The 21,673-nt window shown below is 36.2% G+C and overlaps 1 protein-coding gene and 1 non-coding gene across 3 annotated transcripts in view; both read right to left on the reverse strand.

The window, feature by feature from the left end:
- The window catches only part of CERT1 (ceramide transporter 1), a 100,844-nt gene that overhangs the window by 60,658 nt on the left and 18,513 nt on the right, over positions 1-21,673 (reverse strand). For both annotated transcript variants that reach the window (XM_011222318.3, XM_011222317.3), the window contains exon 3: positions 5,239-5,355. In XM_011222318.3, the coding sequence (XP_011220620.1) occupies positions 5,239-5,355 (117 nt within the window). The remainder of the gene's footprint in view (positions 1-5,238; positions 5,356-21,673) is intronic.
- On the reverse strand, positions 11,380-11,570 carry LOC117801701. The gene has a single exon (XR_004624446.1). It is a non-coding gene; the product is annotated as a U2 spliceosomal RNA (small nuclear RNA).

Below are 21,673 nucleotides of genomic sequence, written 5' to 3' on the forward strand. Positions count from 1 at the left end.
ATTTGAATATCCTGTTTCATGAAGTGCCAGTTCAAGTCTTTTGGCTATTCTTGTTTTTGAGTTGTGTAAACTTTTCTTACTGATCTGTAGGGTTCTCCCTGTCTTTTTGACATAAAATGTTGTCATGCTATATCTCAACTGGCTACAAAGTTAATATGATTAGCTACCTAAATATCTTCTTTGCTTTACTGACATAAAATTCTCGGATACCTCTTTTACCATCTTGGTAAAAGATAAACACCATTCATAGATAAAAGAGCATGGCTGATATAAATTAATGGCATTCCTTCTTTTCTATATGATAGACTTTTACTGAGTATTTAGGCATCATATGTAAGTACAAAATGCAGATGTCAGCTCAGGCAAATTCAGCTTTCAAAAATACCACGTAACAAAAACTAATAAAGTTATTTTAAAAGCCCTTGAGGGTTAAATTATTTTTATTCCAGAACACTAAGAATATCAAAGAAGGCTGGGATTTTGTTTTCCTTGATTTCACCTCAAACCTCAAAAGTGCTAACTGGTAGTGTGCAGAATCTACATTTAGGTGTTAAAAATTTTTTTTACTGGGGCGCCTGTGTGGCTCAGTTGTTAAGCATCTGCCTTCGGCTCAGGGCGTGATCCCAGGGTCCTGGGATCAAGCCCTGCATCAGGCTCCCTGCTCTGCTGGGAGCCTGCTTCTTCCTCTCCCACTCTCCCTGCTTGTGCTTCCTTTCTCGCTGGCTGTCTCTCTCTGTCAAATAAATAAATAAAATCTTAAAAAAATTTTTTTTTTTTTTTACTAACTGTGTATAGATTACTACCGTAAGCAATTTAGCAACTAACTCCACTGGTAGGAACTGACCAAATTCTTGACCTTAATGAGAGAAACATCCAGCAACATAAGGAAGTTAATGTAGTCCAGTTGTGATCCCAACTACTTGGTTTTTCTACAACTTATATGAGAAAATGACAGTCCCTTGACTACTTTGGCAGCTGTTAGACTTGCACTTCAAAAATTAAAACTTGTGAACATAAAGGAAAAGTAAAATTTGATTCCATCTTCTTCCCTCTATCACCATGATATGATGCAAAGAGGTAAATGGAGAACTGGTTTACTTATACAAAGAATAATACACTAGGGGCGCCTCGCTGGCTCACTCAGAGGAGCATGTGACTCTTGATCTCGGGGTCATGAGTTCAAGCCCCACACTGAGTGTAGAGATCACTTAAATAAATAAAAACAAAACAAAACCAAAAACAGTGGTTAAAAAGTTATATTTGCATTCTTAAGTCTTTGCCAAGTAAATCAGACTCAAAATGCAAAGCTAAGTTTATATGATAATCATTTATAAAGCAGACAAGTATAGAATCTCTAGTATCTGTTGAGAACATTTTCCAGTATTAAGAGTTGACCAAATACAGCAGAGATAATATGACTTTATATGACCTTGATATTTAAGAAGTGCTAAGAACTAACAAGTATTTTCTGCCATCTAGCTATTTTAAAAGTTTCCTAATAAGCTTATGTCAAATTTAAGACAAATGAAATTAAAGTTGTCAAATAAGCAGAAACTGCTCTTAAAAATAAAGAAAAAGCACCAAAATCAAGTTGACGCTGAGACAGCATGGGAAAAATTATTTCATTATGGCAAAGAACACCACAGTTTTTAGGAGGTGTTCAACGTGAGTCTTGGGTATCATTTAGGTTCCTCAACCATAAGAAAATTTTGGTAAGAAACTTTTTTCATACTCCATCTCTTTTCAAGCAAAATACGTAATTTCTTTTCAAAAATTGTTTTCCACCTCATTTCCTCAGAAATCCCTAAACTTCTCAGGCTGATAATAAACCTTTCTTCTGAAAGTATTCAACAGAGTTTCAGATATGAATTAGTGGGCCTTCACAAAGGGATACAAGTAAATCTATAAGCATTAAATTACAAAACAACTGCCTGCAGATTCCCATTACAGAAAATAAACACTGATAATAATTACTATTTGGATTCTTCCTCCATAACTGTGTATCTTCCTATGACTCCTCATGTCTTGGATAATTTCCAAAATGTGGGGAAAGTCTGCATGGCCCATGATCACCAAAATTTCAATCTACTAAGATTCTCCCTTATGGAAATGAAGGAATGTCATGATTACCACAAACTGTCAGAGCCAAAAAGCTAACTTTTTCAACATGATTCTTAAATCTGCTAGTACCAGGAGAGCCTTCTTGCTAGTTGTTTTGAGGGGTGGGGAATTATATTTCTTTCATGGTAAGAAGAAATTCTGTTTAGTCAAAATTACATTTATTACAATTGAAGATCCCAGAAATAATCCTATGATTCTAAATAAGAATATCAACAGATAGCTTATCACATTTCTTTGATAAGCTTATCATGCAAAAAATGCTCACAGAGGCCCTTTGATAACACACAGACACATCTATTAGAAAAATGTTTAATCCAAATAAAAACAACTTAATCTTCATATTCATACAGCTTTTAGTTTTCAAATAATTTTTACAAACATCATCTCATCTGACCTCAAGACAACACGAGAGAAGGCCAAGAGATTAAAAAAACAGCAATAAAAAACCTTGTCTTTAAAGATAATTTATTTAGGGGCGCCTGGGTGGTTGAGTTGGTTAAGGGTCTGACTCTTGATTTCAGCTCAGGTCATGATCTCAGGGTCATGAGATGGAGCCCACTTGGTGTGGAGCCTCCTGAGATTCTCATTCTCTTCCTCTGTCCTTCCCCCCTGCTAGCTCTCTCGCCTACGTGCTCTCTCTCTCCCTCTCTCTCAAAATAAAATAAAATAAAAATCGTTTATTTATTAGTATCTCAAATCTTAAGGAGAAATACAGAATACAAATGCACTCCACACAATAAAGTGAGCGCACTATTTCAAAATAAAATTAGTGGTCTGGTATACATATGTCCCTTGGTACATTTTAAGTCAAAATAGAATCTTTGAATTTAAGAATGACCTCAGGAATATCCTTCTTTCACAGGGGCTACTGTCTAATGTCACAGTGAATTATGCAACTTTCAATATAATGCCAACATTTAAATCAAAGAATCAACTTTTTAAAACTTTTCTTCTAGTGATTATTTTGGAATGAATATGAAGGAGAAAAAACAAGAACAGACAGAGAATATAGAACCTACTGTATTTCTGTCAGAAATCATTCTAACATCAAACATGAAGATTGAAGGAAAAACAAAAACTTCAAAAATCATAAATTTCCCCCATAAAATCCGTTTTTAAAAATACTGTAAATTATTTCGACTGGGAAATTTATGTGTCCAATGCTTTGTTGATTCCTACAAAGTTGTGTATCTGAGTCTTTAAGGAGCTTATTGTCTAAAGTAAACAGTAGAGAAATGAAGAACATTCAAAAACTATGGGAATATTGTGATTCAAGAAGGCCAACAGTTTAAGTCAACAAAATATATTTCACATAAATACACACTTAGAGGATGGCAGAAGTGTTTGTTGGCCAAAAGCTTTGGTTCTCAGCTCAGACAGACCTGAGTTTGAATGCTGGCTCCTTTGCTAATTAGCAATTTGACCTTGTACAAATTACTCAACCTGTCTCAATTCCTTCATCTATAAAAATAGGATAATAATGTTAACCTTATAAGACTGTGAGAGTAAAAGGAGATAAAGTATGTTTACTGCCATATCTGACATACATTAATCCTCAAAAATGTTAGCCATTGCCACTACCACCACCACCACCACATTACTATTGTTGAAGAAGTCCTATAAGATAGAACTTTTGGTGTATGTGGGTGTGTGTATGTTAAATAGATTGAGACACAGTTATTAGAATGAGTAAAAGGGCCACCTGGGAAGGAAGGAACAGAAACCTCCAACTTTTTTCAGATATTAAAAATTACTAAAACCTGTAAGGGAAGCCCTAACAAAGGCTTAAGAGCAAGAAAAGGAATGAAGGCCCACGTGATGACATCAGAGGAGAAAAAGGCCCATTGTTCCAAGTGTCTTATGTTATCCTAAGGGCAAGCAGTATAATGAGGAAGTAACTGTAAATGGAACTGTATGAGCTGGAAGGACGGGATCTTATCAACTTTGAAGTAGTTTAGGTTTTCTTGTTTTACTGCGTGTGTGTGTGTGTGTGTGTGTGTGTGTGTGTGTGTGTCCACGTGTGTGTTGTGTGGGTACATGTTTTACACCTGCTAAATGACCAAAACAGGTGTTTCAACTACAACTCCGTGAAACCCAAACAAGTACAGACAAGCCTATGAATGAGTAAGTACAAAGTTCTTTTAAGTCACACTCAGGAATGGTATTGTGAACTGAAACATTTCCCTATTCCTTGTTTTATCATAATCAACTAAAAGAGCTAATAATGCAGATTTGATATCACATGTTTATTCAGTCTACATACCACTTATTTAGTTTTTTCGTTAAACATTTTATTTATTCATTTGAGAGAGAGGCAGACAGAGAGAGAGAGCGGTGGGGGGGGGGGCAGAGGGAAAAGGAGCAGCAGACTCCTCGCTGAGCAGGAAGGGAGCCCATGCAGGGTTCCAACCCAGGACCTTGAATTGAGATCATGACCTGAGCGGAAGGCAGATGCTTTAACTGACTGAGCCAACCACGTACCCTTTATTCACGCTTTAAATAACAAGAACTTGGCTTATACATTTATATAAGCAATACTTTCTAAAGGTTTATTATTAAATAGCTTCCTATTCAAAAAAATTAAATGATTTACAAATGTTTACACTATTAAATTACCCAAATGGCTACAGATGACTACAAAAAATAACACTGAAGCTTCTAAATATTAGGGTTATACGTCCAATATTATTTCAAAAACCTTTCATTCGGATCATACAAAATGCATTCACTATGAAGCAAATCCTAAGTATAAAAATTGAGATTTGTTTTATTAAAAAAAGGGCATATTTTGTTTTAATTAACAATGAAGAACACTTGTTGGTGTGCCTCTCAACTTGCTAGATGGAGTGCTGCCCAACTCATGAATCATTTAATAAAGCCAATTAGATCTTCCCAAAAAAAACAATTGAAAATATTCATTATTACAAATTTCCTTAGAGCAATCAAGAGTTAGAAAAAAATTATTTCAAAAATTTATATATGTACTGCTTTAATCTTTACCACCCAAATAATGTTCAACTTTTTAATAACACGTTACATCTCAAAACTTTATCTAAAGGAGTTACTACCAGTCTCTTGCCTAATCCTCCATGGATGGGTAAACATTGGAGCCCCTACCTTGTGCTGTTCGATGGCATCTATCCACTGTTGTCTGTGATCTGGATCCTGAGCACGAAGATACCAAACGCTATCATTTACACTAATATCAAATCGACATTCATCAAAATCATGAGGCTGTGGAGAAAAAAGTAGAAAATGAAAAGCAAAGCTAATTACATTCTTAGAAGTGTTATACCCAAGAGCAAAAACATGAACATATCCATTCTGGCTGGGGGGAGACTCCTGTTAAATTTTTATTTTTCTACTCAAATAACTTTTTTGAAGATGTCTCAGATAAAGAGCACAAGAGCATAGTTACCAAAAACAAAGTTTCATCCAACTATTACTACTAATGAGTTGATTCATAAATATATTTCAAAAAACAGAGCTCATATTTTCATCAAATGCTTTGAGTTAGCTTAACTAGTGGGAACGTCACCATAAGCACAAAAAAACCCACCAAAATAAGTTTTAGGGCAGGTGTTTATTACTTTTTCCCCTGCCTCCATTATTCAAAAGTAAATTCTCATCATGAATAGTTGTAGTTCATTAAATGTGATAAAATATTGTTACATTTTATCACAAGATAATGTTAACATTTCCTTCAAAGTATTTCAACTTCTAACTTTTTAAATGTCTTTGATAATAACAGTCAGGAGAGCTTCCAATTAAAAGCAAAGATAAAATAAACATTACATCAGACCTATGTTAGAAGAAACTGATTACATCAAAAAGTAAACACCTACTGAGAATATCAATTATTTGGTTCAGTCTTTTACATTCTTCATAAGAATATATAAAATGAATATTTTATATCCTTGATTTTTGTTCAGTAGATGAATTCAAATATGACAGGATCGTATCACATATACCACCTCTTCTACCACAGTATAGACAGTCAATCAATTTCTTCTCCTGTGAATAATCTTATTCTCAGAGGGGAGAAAGTCCTCTCTGGTCAATGTAATAATAAACTTATTTGATGAACTGAATCTACATATTGCACTTCCAAGATTTATTATTTATTCTTTCCTCCTTTTAACAGCATCAATCTTTTATGTCCTTATCTGTTTAGCAAAAACACTGTAACTCCACAGTGTATTTTTGATTAAGAAACAGTTTCTCTTTTAAGGTTAAAACAACAAATCATGGTTCTGCCTGGCTGAAGGATATAAGTTAAGCATTTTCTGAATCACAATGTGCTCGACATCATAGTTCTGACTATGGTGGGAGGTAGAATATAATAGAAAGAAGAAAAAGGAAAATACAAGAATGCATACCCTGCCTTCAGTAATTATGAGTACAGAAACACAACAGATAACACTTAAACACTCATCAAAACAATAATGACTATAAATTTAATGAAATGCCAAATATTCAAGCCTTAAGAATAGAATCCAGTTACTGAAAGAGGTTCCTTGCAGGAAGCGAAGAACATACAATATCTGAAGAACCAAGTAAATAATTTAACTGATCAGTCATAGCCAAGAAGTTTTTAAACTTTCACTTCATAATCACTCTCATTATATTTCTAGTTACCATTCCTGAAAATGTTGCACAGTTTGTATTGTTGTTTAGTAACCTCATTAAAGCTTTAGAAAATAAAATATTAGTTTAAAATTTACTAGTTTTTCCAGCAAACACTTTGTCCTCTTTGACATCTTCAAAACCTCACAATCTTCCAGTGAGTAGAGTGCCACATTTAAAATATTTCTGAAAACAGAAGCCCACCACTAGGCTTCCTCTGGATATGTGTGACTTAATAAAATCTAAAATCAGTACATAAAATCTGCCAAACTTCTAAATCTGCCAAATATACCAATTATGATCTCTTCTCCCTGTTTCAAAGTTCAGAAACGTGGAAAATGGGGCGCCTGGGTGGCACAGCGGTTAAGCGTCTGCCTTCGGCTCAGGGCGTGATCCCAGCGTTATGGGATCGAGCCCCACATCAGGCTCCTCCGCTATGAGCCTGCTTCTTCCTCTCCCACTCCCCATGCTTGTGTTTCCTCTCTCGCTGGCTGTCTCTATCCCTGTAGAATAAATAAATAAAATCTTAAAAAAAAAAAAAGAAATGTGGAAAATGTAAAGCTTTTGATAGAGTTGCACAGAAATAGAATAAAATGATAGTCTAGAAAGCTGGAATTAAAGAATTTGAAAACTTCAATTGAATGTCACCCGTTACTATGAGATGCAGTATCTCTATACTTTTACACAAAGATGATACTGGACAGAAAATGTACAAAAGGTAGTCAGTTCTACCATCAACAATCTGACAGGATGGTGGCATAAAAGAGGAATGCACCAATTGTCAGGTGATACACAGTCCGTAAACACAGAAGCCTTGAGTTCCCAAAATGTGTAAAAATGAGGCAAGCTACGTCTACAGGGCAAAGAAAATGACACACTTCTTAAGAGGGTATGTTTCAGAGAATACTGAAGTCTAGACAACCAAACTCACAACATGAGTCAACACACACACAACATCCCCCAGCATACAGCAGATAATTGCTTGATTCAAACACAACTGCAATGAACACAAGTCAGATTACTCTCCCAAAAACCAAGTTGTGTCCTCACTGAAAATGCATGCTATAGAAGAAAGCCAACAACAGAAAGGAAAATATAGGGGTACTTTACCCTGTCAAAATTCATTGTTAGGGACAAAAAATTTTATCAAAAGGTGAAGTGGTACTTGTATCTACTGTGTTGGTTTATCTTAGTCAGTTCTTTGGGCTTCTAAAACAAAAATACCATTGGGTAGCTTAAACAGAAATTTCTCACAGTTCTGGAGGCTACAAGTCCAGATCACAGTGTCAGCATGGTAGGGTGTTTGTGAGGACCCTCTTCCTGGTTTGCAGATGGCTGCCTTCTAGCTGTATCCTCATACAACAGACAGAGAGCTCTTTGGTCTCCTCATCCCCTCAGAAGAGTGCCAAGTTCATCATGTTGGCTTCACTCTCATGATCTTATCTAAACCCAATTATCTCCCAAAGGCCTCACACCTCTGAATACAATCACAATGAGAAATTAAGCTACAACAATGAATTTTGGGAGGACACAAACATTCAGTCCAAAGCTTCCACTATCTATCAAAATAACCTTATACGAACAAGAGGCATAAATCCACAAAGAAAAATAAAGAAAAATTTCCAACTTTATTTATTTATGATTGTATTTATTTATTTGAGAGAGAGAGAGCGTGCACACACGCAAGCGGGAGGAGAGGCAGAGAGAGGGGGAGAGGGACAAGCAGACTCCCGCTGAGCAGGGAGCCCAATGCTGGGCTCCATCCCAGAACCATGAGATCGAAGTCAGATGCTTAACCAACTGAGCTACCCAGGCACCTCTTGACAAGATGTAAAAGTGGAATGTGGTAATTGAATTAGCAGGCTCGAGAAAGCTGAAAACTAAATATCTACAAGAAAAAAGAAATCAAGATGATTTGTATGCAATGATGGAAAAGCAAGGGAACTGGAGGCATCAGGTAGTCATAAAGGTAAATGCAAGGGTGTAGCTGAAAACAAAATTGATCAAGAGTCATTAAAAGACGCAACTACACCCCTGTAACCCCAAGCACTGGTGACGACTCACCTACCACTGTGCAATATTAGAGGCCCCACCCTTACCTCTCAGAAAGATGACATCAGACAGGTTTAAGAAGTAGGGACAGTCCTACACAGCAGTGGGTGTGGGGAAAGGGAAAAAAAAGCAGATACGGAAGTATTCATATTAACGAAGTATTCATTTCTTTCCCCTATCTGACTCCCAGAGAGCTAGCACCCACACTTGTTCCTTCTCTCCCCTTCCGCCTGTTAGAAGATTCTTCTACGAGAAAATTAAGCAGTCCAAGAAATAAGGCATATAATAATGATACTTAAGGGTTATACACCCAGGCACTTCATCAGAATGATAGTTCTAAAGCATGAAGATAAATAAAAATTTACGTTTCAAATCTGGTAGATATGTGTCACCAGAATGAGAGGGTAACCAAGAGAATTAAGAAGCATTTGAGATCCAGGAACAGCAGCAGCAAAGGGATTCCCCAGGAAGACGACAAGGAAAATGCCAGAAGCAGAGATACGGAGAAGGTGCAAAAGTCTACATTAGAAAACTATGACAGGGTGCTTTAGAAGAGATTTCTCTGGTGGAGGCAAGAGTAGAATGAAAAGAATATCTAAAAGATTAAGCTCAGTGGACAGAATTTAAGAAGACTTAGAAATTCAAAGAAAGTCAACCACATTTTTAACGAACTTTATCATTAATATACAGTAAACTTTATCCATTTGAATCACTGCCACAATCAAGATGGAAAGGTTTTCATTTATATGACCCCTTCTAAAGATCCCTCATCCTCTCTATATAACATCCCTTCCTTTGACAACACCTTCCAGAAATCAGGGATCTGCTTTCACCTGTTATTTATTAGTTTGCATTTTTAAATAAATTTATGTAAATGAAATCAGTATGTACTCTTGTGCCTCAGTGGTTTTAGTCAGTATAACTATTTTGATATATATATATGTACATTTTGTTGTGTCTTATCAGTAATTCTTTTTATTGCTGAGTAGAATTATAATGAATATAACGTATTTTGCTTTTTCACCTGTTGATGAAAATTTTTTTTCCACCTTTTTGTTCTTTTGAAAACCTCTGTTGTGAAAATTCACATCTTCGTATGGATATCTATTTTCACTTCTGACCTAGGAGTGGAATGCCTAACTCAAAAAGTAGGTATACATTTAAGGAATTGCCAAAAATGGTTGTACCATTTTACATTCTCACCAGCAGTCTATCAAAATCCAGTTACTCCACATCCTTGTTTGGGCTTACTTTTGAAATCTACTCTGCTCCACTGATCTAAATGTCTGTTCTTGGGAGCACGTGGCTGGCTCAGTCAGTAGAGCATGCAACTCTTGATCTGCGGGTTGTAAGTTCAAGTCCCACGTTGGGTATAGAGAATACTTAAAAGCTTAAAAAAAAACATGTCTATTGTTACTCCAAAAATGTTAGATTATTGCTGCTTAATAGTCTTGAAATCATGTAATGTTAAATCCTCAAACTTTACTTCCCTTTAAAAAACTGCTTTGGATAATCTAGGTAGTTTGCATTTACTATGTATTTCCAGATTTAGTACCAGGTTGTAGTAATTCCACAAGTTTTCCACAGGTTAATATGGGACGGTGTGATCTCTTAACAATATTGACCCTTCCAATCCATGGACATTTCTCCAGTTATTCACATCTTCTTTATCTCTGCAATCTCATTCAGCCTGTATTATACACGTACAATGCACAATGACAGAGACTGATTCCTAAGTATTGTGTTTTTTATATTACTGTACATGGAATTGTTTTTAAAATCTTATTGCTGGGGCACCTGGGTGGCTCAGTCGTTAGGTGTCTGCCTTCGGCTGAGAGTGTGATCCCAGAGTCCTGGGATCGAGCCCCACATCAGGCTCCTTTGCTGGGAGCCTGCTTCTTCCTCTCTCACTCCCCCTGCCTGTGTTCCCTCTCTCACTGGCTGTCTCTGTCAAATAAATTAATAAAATCTTAAAAAAAAAAACTTATTGCTTATAGTATATAATACATCACATGATTGTATATTAACCTTATATTCCACAGTTGTGCAAAATTCACTTAGTACTTCTACCAGCTGTTTAAATAATACAATATACCTAAGGAATCTACAAAACATTGATGCCATCTGCAAATAGTTTTTCTTCTGCCTTTCTGATCTTTATGCCTTTTTATATCTTTTTTCTCGCCATATTCAAATGACTAGGATGTTCAAAACAAGGTTAATGTTGAAGTGGTAAGGGCAGACATCCTTGCCCTGACCTTAATCTTAGGAGATAGTGTAAAATATTTCACCACTAAGTATGATGTTAAACTGTGTTTTTTTGTAGATGCCCTCCATTAGGCTGATTTTCTTTTTTACTTCTAGTTCCCTAAGAAATTTTTTTCAATTTAAATGAATGCTTGATTTTGTCAAAAGCTTTTTTTTGCTCTGCATCTACTGAAATTTATGAATTTTTGTCTTTAGTTTGTTAAAATGGCAAATTACAGTGACTGACTGAAAACATTAAATTAACCTTGAATTCCTGAGATACAGTCCATTTGATCATGACATATAATCCTTTTTTTTTTTCCTTTCGTCCCAAGGGGGTGCACCATTCCTGGAGATGCTACGGTACAAGGTCGATGCTTGTATGGATGGAGCAAGCTCCTATTCCATCTCTCTGCTCCAAAAATCCATTTACTATATTGTCCTTGGATAGAGGATGTTATCAGACATTAAAATGGTAAGAACAGATACTACACATTATCTCAGCCAAAAAGCTGAGAAGTGATACATAAACCTTTTTATATACATATTGATTTGTTAATATTTTGTTAACGAATATGGTATTTATGTCCACCATAGAGCTGTAATTTTCTTGTGATGTCCTTAATAGGTTTAGGTTTCACAGTTATGCTGGCAACTAACAAGTGTTGGAAAGACTTTGTATGATATTGGGACTATTTCTTTGTATTAAAGAACACACCCGTGAAGTCAATGTGGGCGTGTTCTTTTGGTGGAGGGGGCAGTAGCAATCTCAGTTTTTTAGACCTTGGCTTATGCAGATTTTTTGTATCTTAAAAGCATTAAAAGGGAAAAAAATAATCCTATAATTACCCATATATATTCACTTTTTCTGATACTCTTCATTAGTTCCTAAAGATCTCAGTTTGCCTCTGGGGCATACTTCTCTTCAGCCTGAAAAAGTTCCATTAGCATTTCTTTCCCATGTTCTCTTAGTTTTCCTTTATCTAAAAGTATTTTTATTTTACTTCATTTTTGAAGAATATCTTCACTGAATACAGAATTCTGGAATGATAATTTTTTTTTTCATTCCACCTTCTGGCCTCCATGATCTTACCGAGAAGTGTACAGCAGCAGTTTGAATCTCCCCATTTATGTGTCATTATCTCTAGTTACGTTCAAGATTTTTTTATCTTTGGGGGCACGTGGGTGGTTCCGTCGTTAAGTGTCTGCCTTCAGCTCAGGGCATGATCCCAGAGTCCTGGGATCAAGCCCCGCAACGGGCTCCCTGCTCCGCTGGGAGCCTGCTTCTTCCTCTCCCGCTCCCCCTGCTTGTGTTCCCTTTCTCGCTGGCTCTCTCTGTGTCAAATAAATAAAAAAATCTTAAAAAAAAAAAAGTTTATCTTTGGTTTTCAGCAGTTTGACTATGATATGTTAGGTTTCTGTGTGTCCTGTTGTTTGCTGAGCTTCTTGAATCTGTAAACTTATATTCTTCACCAAATTTTGAAAAGTTTTACTATAATTTCTTCAAATATTTTTTTCACTTTCTTTTCTTTCCTCTCAAGACTCCTAAAAACCCATTTAATTTTGCTCATTTAAAACAAAAACAAAAAAACCCCCAAACTGGGTTAAGAATGACTTCTTTTGATCTATTTTCAAAATCCTGATTATTTTCCGTCATCTTTATCTACTATAAATCCCAGAGAATGAATGGTTTTTATTTCAGATATCATTCTTTGCAGTTCTAAAATTCCTATTAGTTCTTTTTATATATTTTCTTTTTCTTGCTGAAATGGCCTACCTTTTCATTCATTACAAGCCTGTTTTCTTTTACCTCACCTATTTATAAAACCTTCTTTAAAATCCTTGTCAGATAATTCTAACATCTTGTTCATCTTCAATTTGGCATTTGTTTGTGTCTTTTCCCTTGAGAATGTGTTGTGATTTCCTGGCTCTTTGTATGTTGAGTAATTTTGAGTTGACCCTGAACATTGCGAATGTTAGGCGGTGACTCTGGATTTTGTTATATTGTTCTGAAAAATACTGTTTTTGTTTCAGCAGGCAATTAACATGCTCAGACACAAATTGCTAATTCTGTCATGTGTTTAATGGGCAGCAGCTAGGATCTCAGTTCAGAGTACTTTCACTCTGGCCTGCAACACACACAAATGAGGGGTCAGGTACAAACTTGAGCAGAGTTTTATATTCAGAATTTGGGGTTCCCTTTCTCTAGCTCCTTTTTTCTGTATTATCTCTTCACTAATTGCATTCCTTCTCCTGGTACCTACAACTAAAAAAAACCAAAACAAAAAAACAAAAACAAACAAACAAACAAAATGGCAGGTGTTCTTTAAAGGAGTTTTAGTTCCCCACATCTCTGCCATGGTGGCAGTTATTCCAATCACATTTCAGACTACTTTCATCTGCCTCACACATAGATGGTTCAGAAGTCAAGCAGAGATCTGGGTAGAGTTTTTACACAATTTTGAGTTCCCTTTCTCTGGCTTCTCCTTTGTGGATTCCCTCTTCATTTTCTATCAGCCCTGGTTGTACCAGAACCTTTCTCAGGTTCTGTTGGTCAGAAAGATGCCTGTCTGGTTTTTCTGTTAAAGTTTTAGCCACCCAGTACCACCACAATGGAGATTTCATCCTTATTCTACTCACTGCCAAATATCCTGTCCAGAGCTCATGGAAGTCAAAGACTTAAAATTATCTAAGCAGAACATCTAACTTTTTTTTTTTTTTTACAAATAAACACAAAATATTAAAATTTCTTTGTTCAACCAGGAAGTAATTAAATAAACCCTGTCAGATTTCAATAAAATCCATCAACCAGTGCTCTAAATTACAAGTAAGAGAAAGTGATTCTTGCTAACTTGAGTTTATTTTGAAGGTATCAGGAAACTCATACAGCTAAGAAATATAAATAAACGAGATAAAAAAAATGGAAAGGAGCCAGGGGAGACTAAGTAAGAGAATTCTGAGACTATACCACAAGTGTCATTGGTATGGACAGGGCCTCTTCCTCTTCTGGACCTTGGACGCCACTACTGGCACTGCTGCTACTAGAAACTGGATGCTGCAGTTCCCAAAATTATCTTGAGAAAAGTTCCCTGTCTTTGCCTTTCTTTATGATCCTGCTTCATGAAATCAAGGTAGGGTTGGTGGAGACAAGAGGCTGTAGATGTGGGGTAGGGTAGCATATCAGCAGCATGATTATCTATGCCTAACTCATATGCCCATATACTAATTAATGGGAGTTGATGGGCTGGAGGGATGTTGGGGTGAGAGGGGAAAATGAAAACCTGGCTTTCGCAGATTCATTTGGAAAACCTTCTCCTCAGACCCATAGTAGGGAATTCTTCAAAAGCTCATCTGATAATGAGCATGCCACTTATTAATCATATTGTCTCTCTTAAATCCACCCTTTTATACTGTCTTATGCTACTGCAACTGGGATGCTACAAAATACATTTTCCTCTACTAGCCTCCTTTGTTAGGTTCTGTCAATAGGGGCAACATGCTAGGTGGAGACTGGAAGTTAGGAGGAAGGCAGAAAAAACAACTTGTGTTTTTGACTATATACTGTTTCCATCAACATCTGTCCAGCAAAGGTCCTTTGTCCTGGCTGGGGCAATCAGTTCCAGTCTCCAGCCTCTTTTACGACTCCCTGAAACAGCCTCACCTAGCCACCTCAGATATATCAGCATCAACTGTGCAAGGTCCATTTATTAGATATGTCAAGTAGACTCTACAACATTCCCCTTCAAACTACTGAGATATTAGTACCAACTATACTGGGTATAATTTTGCTTCTAGATGTCTGAGACTCAGCTGCATGGTGCGTTTCCTCTAAGCTTCTGAAATAGCAGATAAACAGTGCATTCCTCTCCAGATGTCTGAGCCTCAGCTTTGGAAAGTACTAATTAGGCAGTCCTTTCAACTCAGAGGTTTAAGCCTCAGTCCCAAAAGGCTCCTGTGATATTGGCACCAGTGGGCAACCCTTTCACTTCAGAAATCCAACTCCAACTCTGCAGGGCTCTCTCCCCAACTTATACGTTCTGATGACCCCAACTTCATCCCTTTGTTCCTCTGGCCCTAGGATTTGTAAAAGCTGGTCTCTGCAGTTATTACCTATGCACTACCCACATGTTTTTCTTTTGTTCTTTGAGCTCTGAACACTTTCTGCTGAAATACCTACAGTGGTTTCTGGTTCCATGAGTGGACCTCTGGATGATGCAATAAGCAGTCCAAAAATAGCAAATGTTCATTTCATAATACAGTATTAGATATCCATTCAAAAACAGTATTTCCAAAGGTTGGAAATTTGACATCTTAATATGTGGGAAGAAAATAAAGAGGTTACAAAAGCACATGAACAATGTGATCCTAATCATGCCTGTTGCCTTAAGAGCACTTTAGATTGTACCTATACAACCATATGTGATTAAGGACTGTATATAATAGAGGCCCTGTTTAGCACACCAGTATAAACCAGGCCCTAGGACAGTGACTTACACTAAACAAACATTTATTTATAGAATGTGGAGACTGAAATTCAGAAAACTACCATCCACACAAAAACATGCACACCAGTGTTCATAACAGCTTTATTTGTAACAGACCCCAAATGGAAGAAATCCAAATGTTCTTCAACTGGTGAATGGTACACAAACTGTGATACATATACTACTCAGCAATAAAAAGGAACAAATTATCAATATACTGAATAGCCTAGTGGGTCTTAAGGAAATCATGCTGAGGAAAAAAAGCCAATCCCAAAAGGTAACACTGTATGATTCCATTTATATAAAATTTTCAAAACGAGAAAGTTATAGAAATGATGAGAAGATTAGTGGTTGCAGGGGTTAGGGATGAGAGAGTAGCCTGGAGGGAAAGAAGAGAGATAGCATGACTATAAAGGGGTAGAATGAGGGTTCTTCGTGCTGATGAAACAGTTTTGTATTTTATTTGTAATGGTGGTTGCAAGAATCTATGAAAGTTATAAAACTGTATAGAACTACATACACACACATGCATGCATACACATGTACACATACACAAATGAGTACACATAAAAGTGGTAAAATGTGAATAAGATCTGTGAGTTGTACCAATGCCAACTTTCAGAAATAAAACCCCTGTGCTCTGTTTTTGCAAGTTTCTTTAAAATACAATTATTGCAAAATTAAAAGTTGTTTTTAAAATAAAAAGATACCCAACAAAATGTTCAAAGTGGACGATATGAGATATCATCACTCATGCAGGCTGATGACAGAGTCATTAAAGGAGGCCAACTGACTATATTCAGAATCTAACATAAATGGTGTGATCTTGGGAAAGTCCCCACAGTCTAGGGAATGAAAACATTACTATGTAAATGTATTAACTAGATCCTATCAGCACCCCAAGACACTGAGTCATTTATCAGTGAACATACCATAATTTATAGGAAGGAATAAATGCTCTGGTAAGCAGACATTTCAATTTTCTGGCAAATGCGTTCCTTATAAGAATACCACCAGAGGGGCACCTGGGTGGCTCAGTTGTTAAGCGTCTGCCTTCGGCTCAGGGCGTAATCCCCAAGTCCTGGGATGAGCCCCACATCAGGCTCCTCTGCTGGGAGCCTGCTTCTTCCTCTCCCACTCCCTCTGCTTGTCTCTCTCTCACTGGCTGTCTCTGTGTCAAATAAATAAATAAATAAATAAAATCTTTAAAAAAATAAAATAAAATAAAGTGGAATTTCAGAAGTTTAAAAAAAAAAAAAGAATACCACCAGAAATATCATATAATAATCTGAAAGTTTCAGTATTGAATGAAAACAAGGAGAATTAGTTGGAGGATTTTTAGTGGCAAGCAGCATACCAAACTTAATGCAATGTTTTTTCCCTCCAAATCTTAACTATGACATTTACAAAAAAAAAAAAAAAAGCTGATAGGCTAGGGGTTGGAAGGAAAGAAGAGCAAAGAGACACCTGTGCCTCTGATGTGATACCCTGAGAAGTACATCACATCATTCTAGTGTATTCTGCCAAGAATGCATAACCTGAATCAAATCACAAAGAAACATCAAACCTCAAATGAAGAACATTCTAGAAAAAAACTGGCCTGTAGTTTTCAAAAATAGCAATGTTACACTAGACAAAGAAAAATTAAGGAACTAATTGTTCTAGATTAAAGGAAACTAAAGAGACATGACAACTAAATACAATACATGCTCTAGACTAAATTTTGTACTGAAAGAAAAATATACTATACAGGACACTGTTGAACAATGGATGAAACTGGAATACAGACTATAAATTAGAAAAAGGTATTACTATATGAAATTTCCTGAATTTGCCAGCTATATTATGGTTACATCTACTAAGAGAGTATCTTTGCTTTTGGAAATTATATACTGAAGTATTAAGAGTAAAGGAGGTATGATATACGGAAACTACTCTCAAATGATGCAGGGAAAAACACAAGGCATGTGTCTAGAAAGAATCATAGAAGAAATGTTAAAATATTGCTAAATCTAGGTGTTCACAGAAGTTATCACATTATTCTTACAACTTTCTGTATAAAATTATTCCAAAATAAAGTTAAAAATTATAAAAAGACAGGAGCTGTCTCTTTCCTTACAAGAGTCCCCTGAAAGCCAGCTGCTTAATCTCTTTTTATATTCCATCGTGAAAGGGAGATGATGTCATCAAACAGTTGACAAAATCACTAATATTAAAAATCAAAGATTAAACACACAGGAGGGGAAAAAAAGGAATTCTGAAGAAACAATGACAGGAGAATCAAAAGATAAATTTATAAAGACACATACCATGTGACACATGTACATTCACGTGCACACAAACATACACAATTTATGATTTCAACCAGGCCTCTTCCTCCAACCTCCAAACTTCTACCTAATTGCCTCTTCTCTATCTTCTCCTGAATGCTTAAGATCTCAACACATCCAAACATGGTTTGCTTCACCAAACTTCTCTTGCAGGCTTCTACATTTCCGTAAATGGTTATGACCAATTGCTTAGACCTGAAATAATCTGAAACTTCATTTTTCTCACATCATATGAGGCATCCATTAGTAATTCTGCAAACCTTATCAGCTATACCTTCCAAATAAATCTGGAAACCAATCACATCTCATAATCTCCACCAATATTACTCCAATCCAAACCACTGCTATCTCTCCTCTGGATTATTTGCATAGCCACCTAAGTCTGCCTAATTTTGGCTTCCTGCTTTCATCCTTGCCTCCTACAATCTATTTTTTTTTAAAGATTTTATTTATTTTTGCAACAGAGATAGAGACAGCCAGCAAAGAGGGAACACAAGCAGGGGGAGTGGGAGAGGAAGAAGCAGGCTCCCAGCAGAGGAGCCTGATGTGGGGCTCGATCCCAGAACACCGGGATCACGCCCTGAGCCGAAGGCAGACGCTTAACCGCTGTGCCACCCAGGCGCCCCTCCTACAATCTATTCTTAATAAAGCAGCCAAAAGTGATCCTGTTACTAGGATTAAATCACTCCACTGCTCAAGCTTCCAATCATTTCCCTTCTCACTCAGCATAAAAAGTCAAAGTCCTTACAATGACCCACAAGGCTCTATACAACCAAGATCACCTCTGTGCCTACTTTTCCTACTACTTTCCCCTTGTCTATAAACCATACAGGCCTCCAGTCAGACAGGCCTCCTTAAAAGTTCCTTCAACTAGCCCTGGATGTACTTGACAACTGCTGCTCCTTCTCACCAGGTCACCTCTTACCACATTCATTTTCCTCTTTGAGATTTCTACTCAAATACCTCATTTCACCCATTAAAAAACTCCCTGCCACACACACAAATTTTACATCTCTGAAATAAGGCTGTGTCTTACAAATGATATCAACTACACCTGGCAACATGACATATAAAATACAGGTGCATCTTAAAGCTGGTGGTCAGACTCATTAAAATACAGTAATACTTTCCCAGAGAACCTTCCCAGACACCCTACAATAAAAGATGCTAAAATAACAAGAGCCACTTAATAAAAATGTTACTTACTTTAAGAGAGCAGAACCTAAGAAAAGATTACCAGACAAGGTCAGTTTGCATAATCTCACTGTTCCCAATTGCATAACATCTTTCCCAAGACTTTGTTTTCCTTTTCTGTTTGTAAACCTAACATGCAAATGTTGACAGAAATATACAGGAAAACAAATTACAAGTATTCACTATTCATTTCAACTTTTTTCATTTAACATATTGACTTGATGTGCCCTCTGGGTATCTTGTCTCTTATTTTTACCTCAATTTTGGGGATTTCTGAATAAACAAAACCCCGATTTTAATATTTACCCTGAGGAAAAGGCTGGACCATGATGCAGACAGCCCTGAATTTATTTTCAATGTGCTTTGACATCTAAACCTGTGCTGCCCAATATAGTAGTCATTAGTTATGTGTGGCTAGTTTGAAATATAATGAGCTGTAAGGTGTAGAATACACACTGGATTTTGAAGACTTTGTAGAAGACAAAGAATGTAAAATATCTTAGTAGTAATTTCTTTTTTTTTTTTTAAGTAGGCTCCACTCCCAGCAGAGCCCAACATGAGGCTTGAACTCATGACCCAGAAATCAAGACCTGAGCTAAGAGTTAGATACTTTACTGACTAAGCCACCCAGGCACCTCAGTAATAATTTCTTCTGACAGTATTATTAGGATGACAATATTTTGGATATATTAAGTTAAATAAAATATAATAAATCAATCTCATTTATTTCTCCTTTTTTGATGCGGCTACTAGAAAATTTTCAATTATACATGTGATTTGTATTTGTGACTCACATATTTCTATTGGGCAACCATGATTTAAAACTTTCATTCATTTATCCATGTAACCAGCCAACCAATGAAATATTTATGAACACCTATGATTTACCAAACACCACTTGAGGCACTGAAGATACAATGGTAAGGATGAATAGGTTCTTAACTTTGTGGAGCTCACATTAACCAAATAATCAGACGAGAAATATAAAACTTCAACTGTAACAAGCCATAAACAAGAAAGGTGCATCATGTTAAGAAAGCCTATAATAAAAGGAAATAATCTAGTCAGGTAGGCCAGGGAAGGTTTCCAAGGAAGTAATACCTGAGCCAAGAGAAGGATGAAATGGAATGAACAAAGGGAAAAAGAAAGAACATTCCGAACAGCAAGAAAAGCACATATAAAGATCTGTAGCAGGAAAGAGCAGGCCTAGATAAGACACTGAAAGTACAACATGACTGGAGATCACAAAAATGAGAGGAGGGACTCTGGTAAGAAATGAAGTTTAAAAAGAAGGCAGATCACACAAAACCTTATAACCCAAGAGAGCCTGAAGCCCAGCAGAGAAAGGATAGTATAATGCATTTTTCCCCCCATTGGGCCTGAAATACTTGATTTCACTTTAGAAATTTAGATATTAATTCTTTCATCTTAGATTACTTAAAGACATAATTAACAGACTCAAAACAAAATTCTAATGCTACAAAAACGTTCTGTGCAGCCCTGTGTAATGCAAGGGTTCAAGCGCTCCTGGGCAAATCTGGTGAAACTTTTAGAATCCTCAGAACAATGTTTTCAAAAGTATAAACCAAAATACATATGATTCTGAAAGAAACCAATTACATAGAATTTATAATTTAAAAAATTTAAGGTATACTAGTATAGATGTGTGTGAGTTTATACTAACAAATTAGAATCTAGTAGCAGCTAGTGATATTTTGAGATACCTACAACATGCCAATAATGTCACGGGACAGTATCTGTAATTTCTGTTGGTGAAAAGGTCACAGATACTGACAAAATTACTATAATTTTTCTCACATTAATAAAGAAAATGTGAAATTTCCGTTAAAAGTTAGTGAAAATAAAGTTGTAATCTTCTCCCATGATGTCTGCAAATCCCTTGTGGAATTATTATAATGGAATTTTAGTGGTAATGATTTGCCATTAAAAAAAGGACCACCTACATGTCCCAAGAATCATAAAAAGCAAACTTCTGCATCTAAGTACATTTTCTATTATAATTAAACTGCAATATTTCAGACTAAAGGAAAGAAGTTTTAGTAAGCAAATTAACATAAATAAATATCTTCTACATGCTATACTCTGTCTAAAATATATATTGGCCCAAAAAACTTTATTAAACTTCAATTATCTGGTTCAACAATTCTGAATAATTTCTGAAATCAAATCCACATCAGAAATATAAAGATTTTGCTATATTGGGGTGCTAGGGTGGTGCAGTCAGTTAAGTGTCTGACTCTGGTTTCAGCTCAGGTCGTGATCTCAGGGTTCTGGGATCAAGCCCCCTGTCAGGCCCTGCACTCAGCATGGACTCTGCTTAAGATTCTCTTTCCCTCCCTCTCTCTATAAGATAAATAAATCTTAAAAAAAAAATAAAAGGTTTGCTATAGTTCAACTGATAGGCTTTTATGAAAGCACTGTGCTAGGCACTAGGAATCACAACCCGATAAGGGACTTTTATTCAAATTATGTGATGGCAGAACTATGAATATGCATTTGTGTAATGTAACATTACTGAAATGTTACAAAACTTTGCTGAAACTTCAATGATTATAATTACTTCACACTCAAGGCATATTTTAATGACCTTAACTTAGC

This window comes from Ailuropoda melanoleuca, chromosome 3 (assembly GCF_002007445.2).
Source record: "Ailuropoda melanoleuca isolate Jingjing chromosome 3, ASM200744v2, whole genome shotgun sequence".
NCBI lineage: Eukaryota > Metazoa > Chordata > Mammalia > Carnivora > Ursidae > Ailuropoda > Ailuropoda melanoleuca.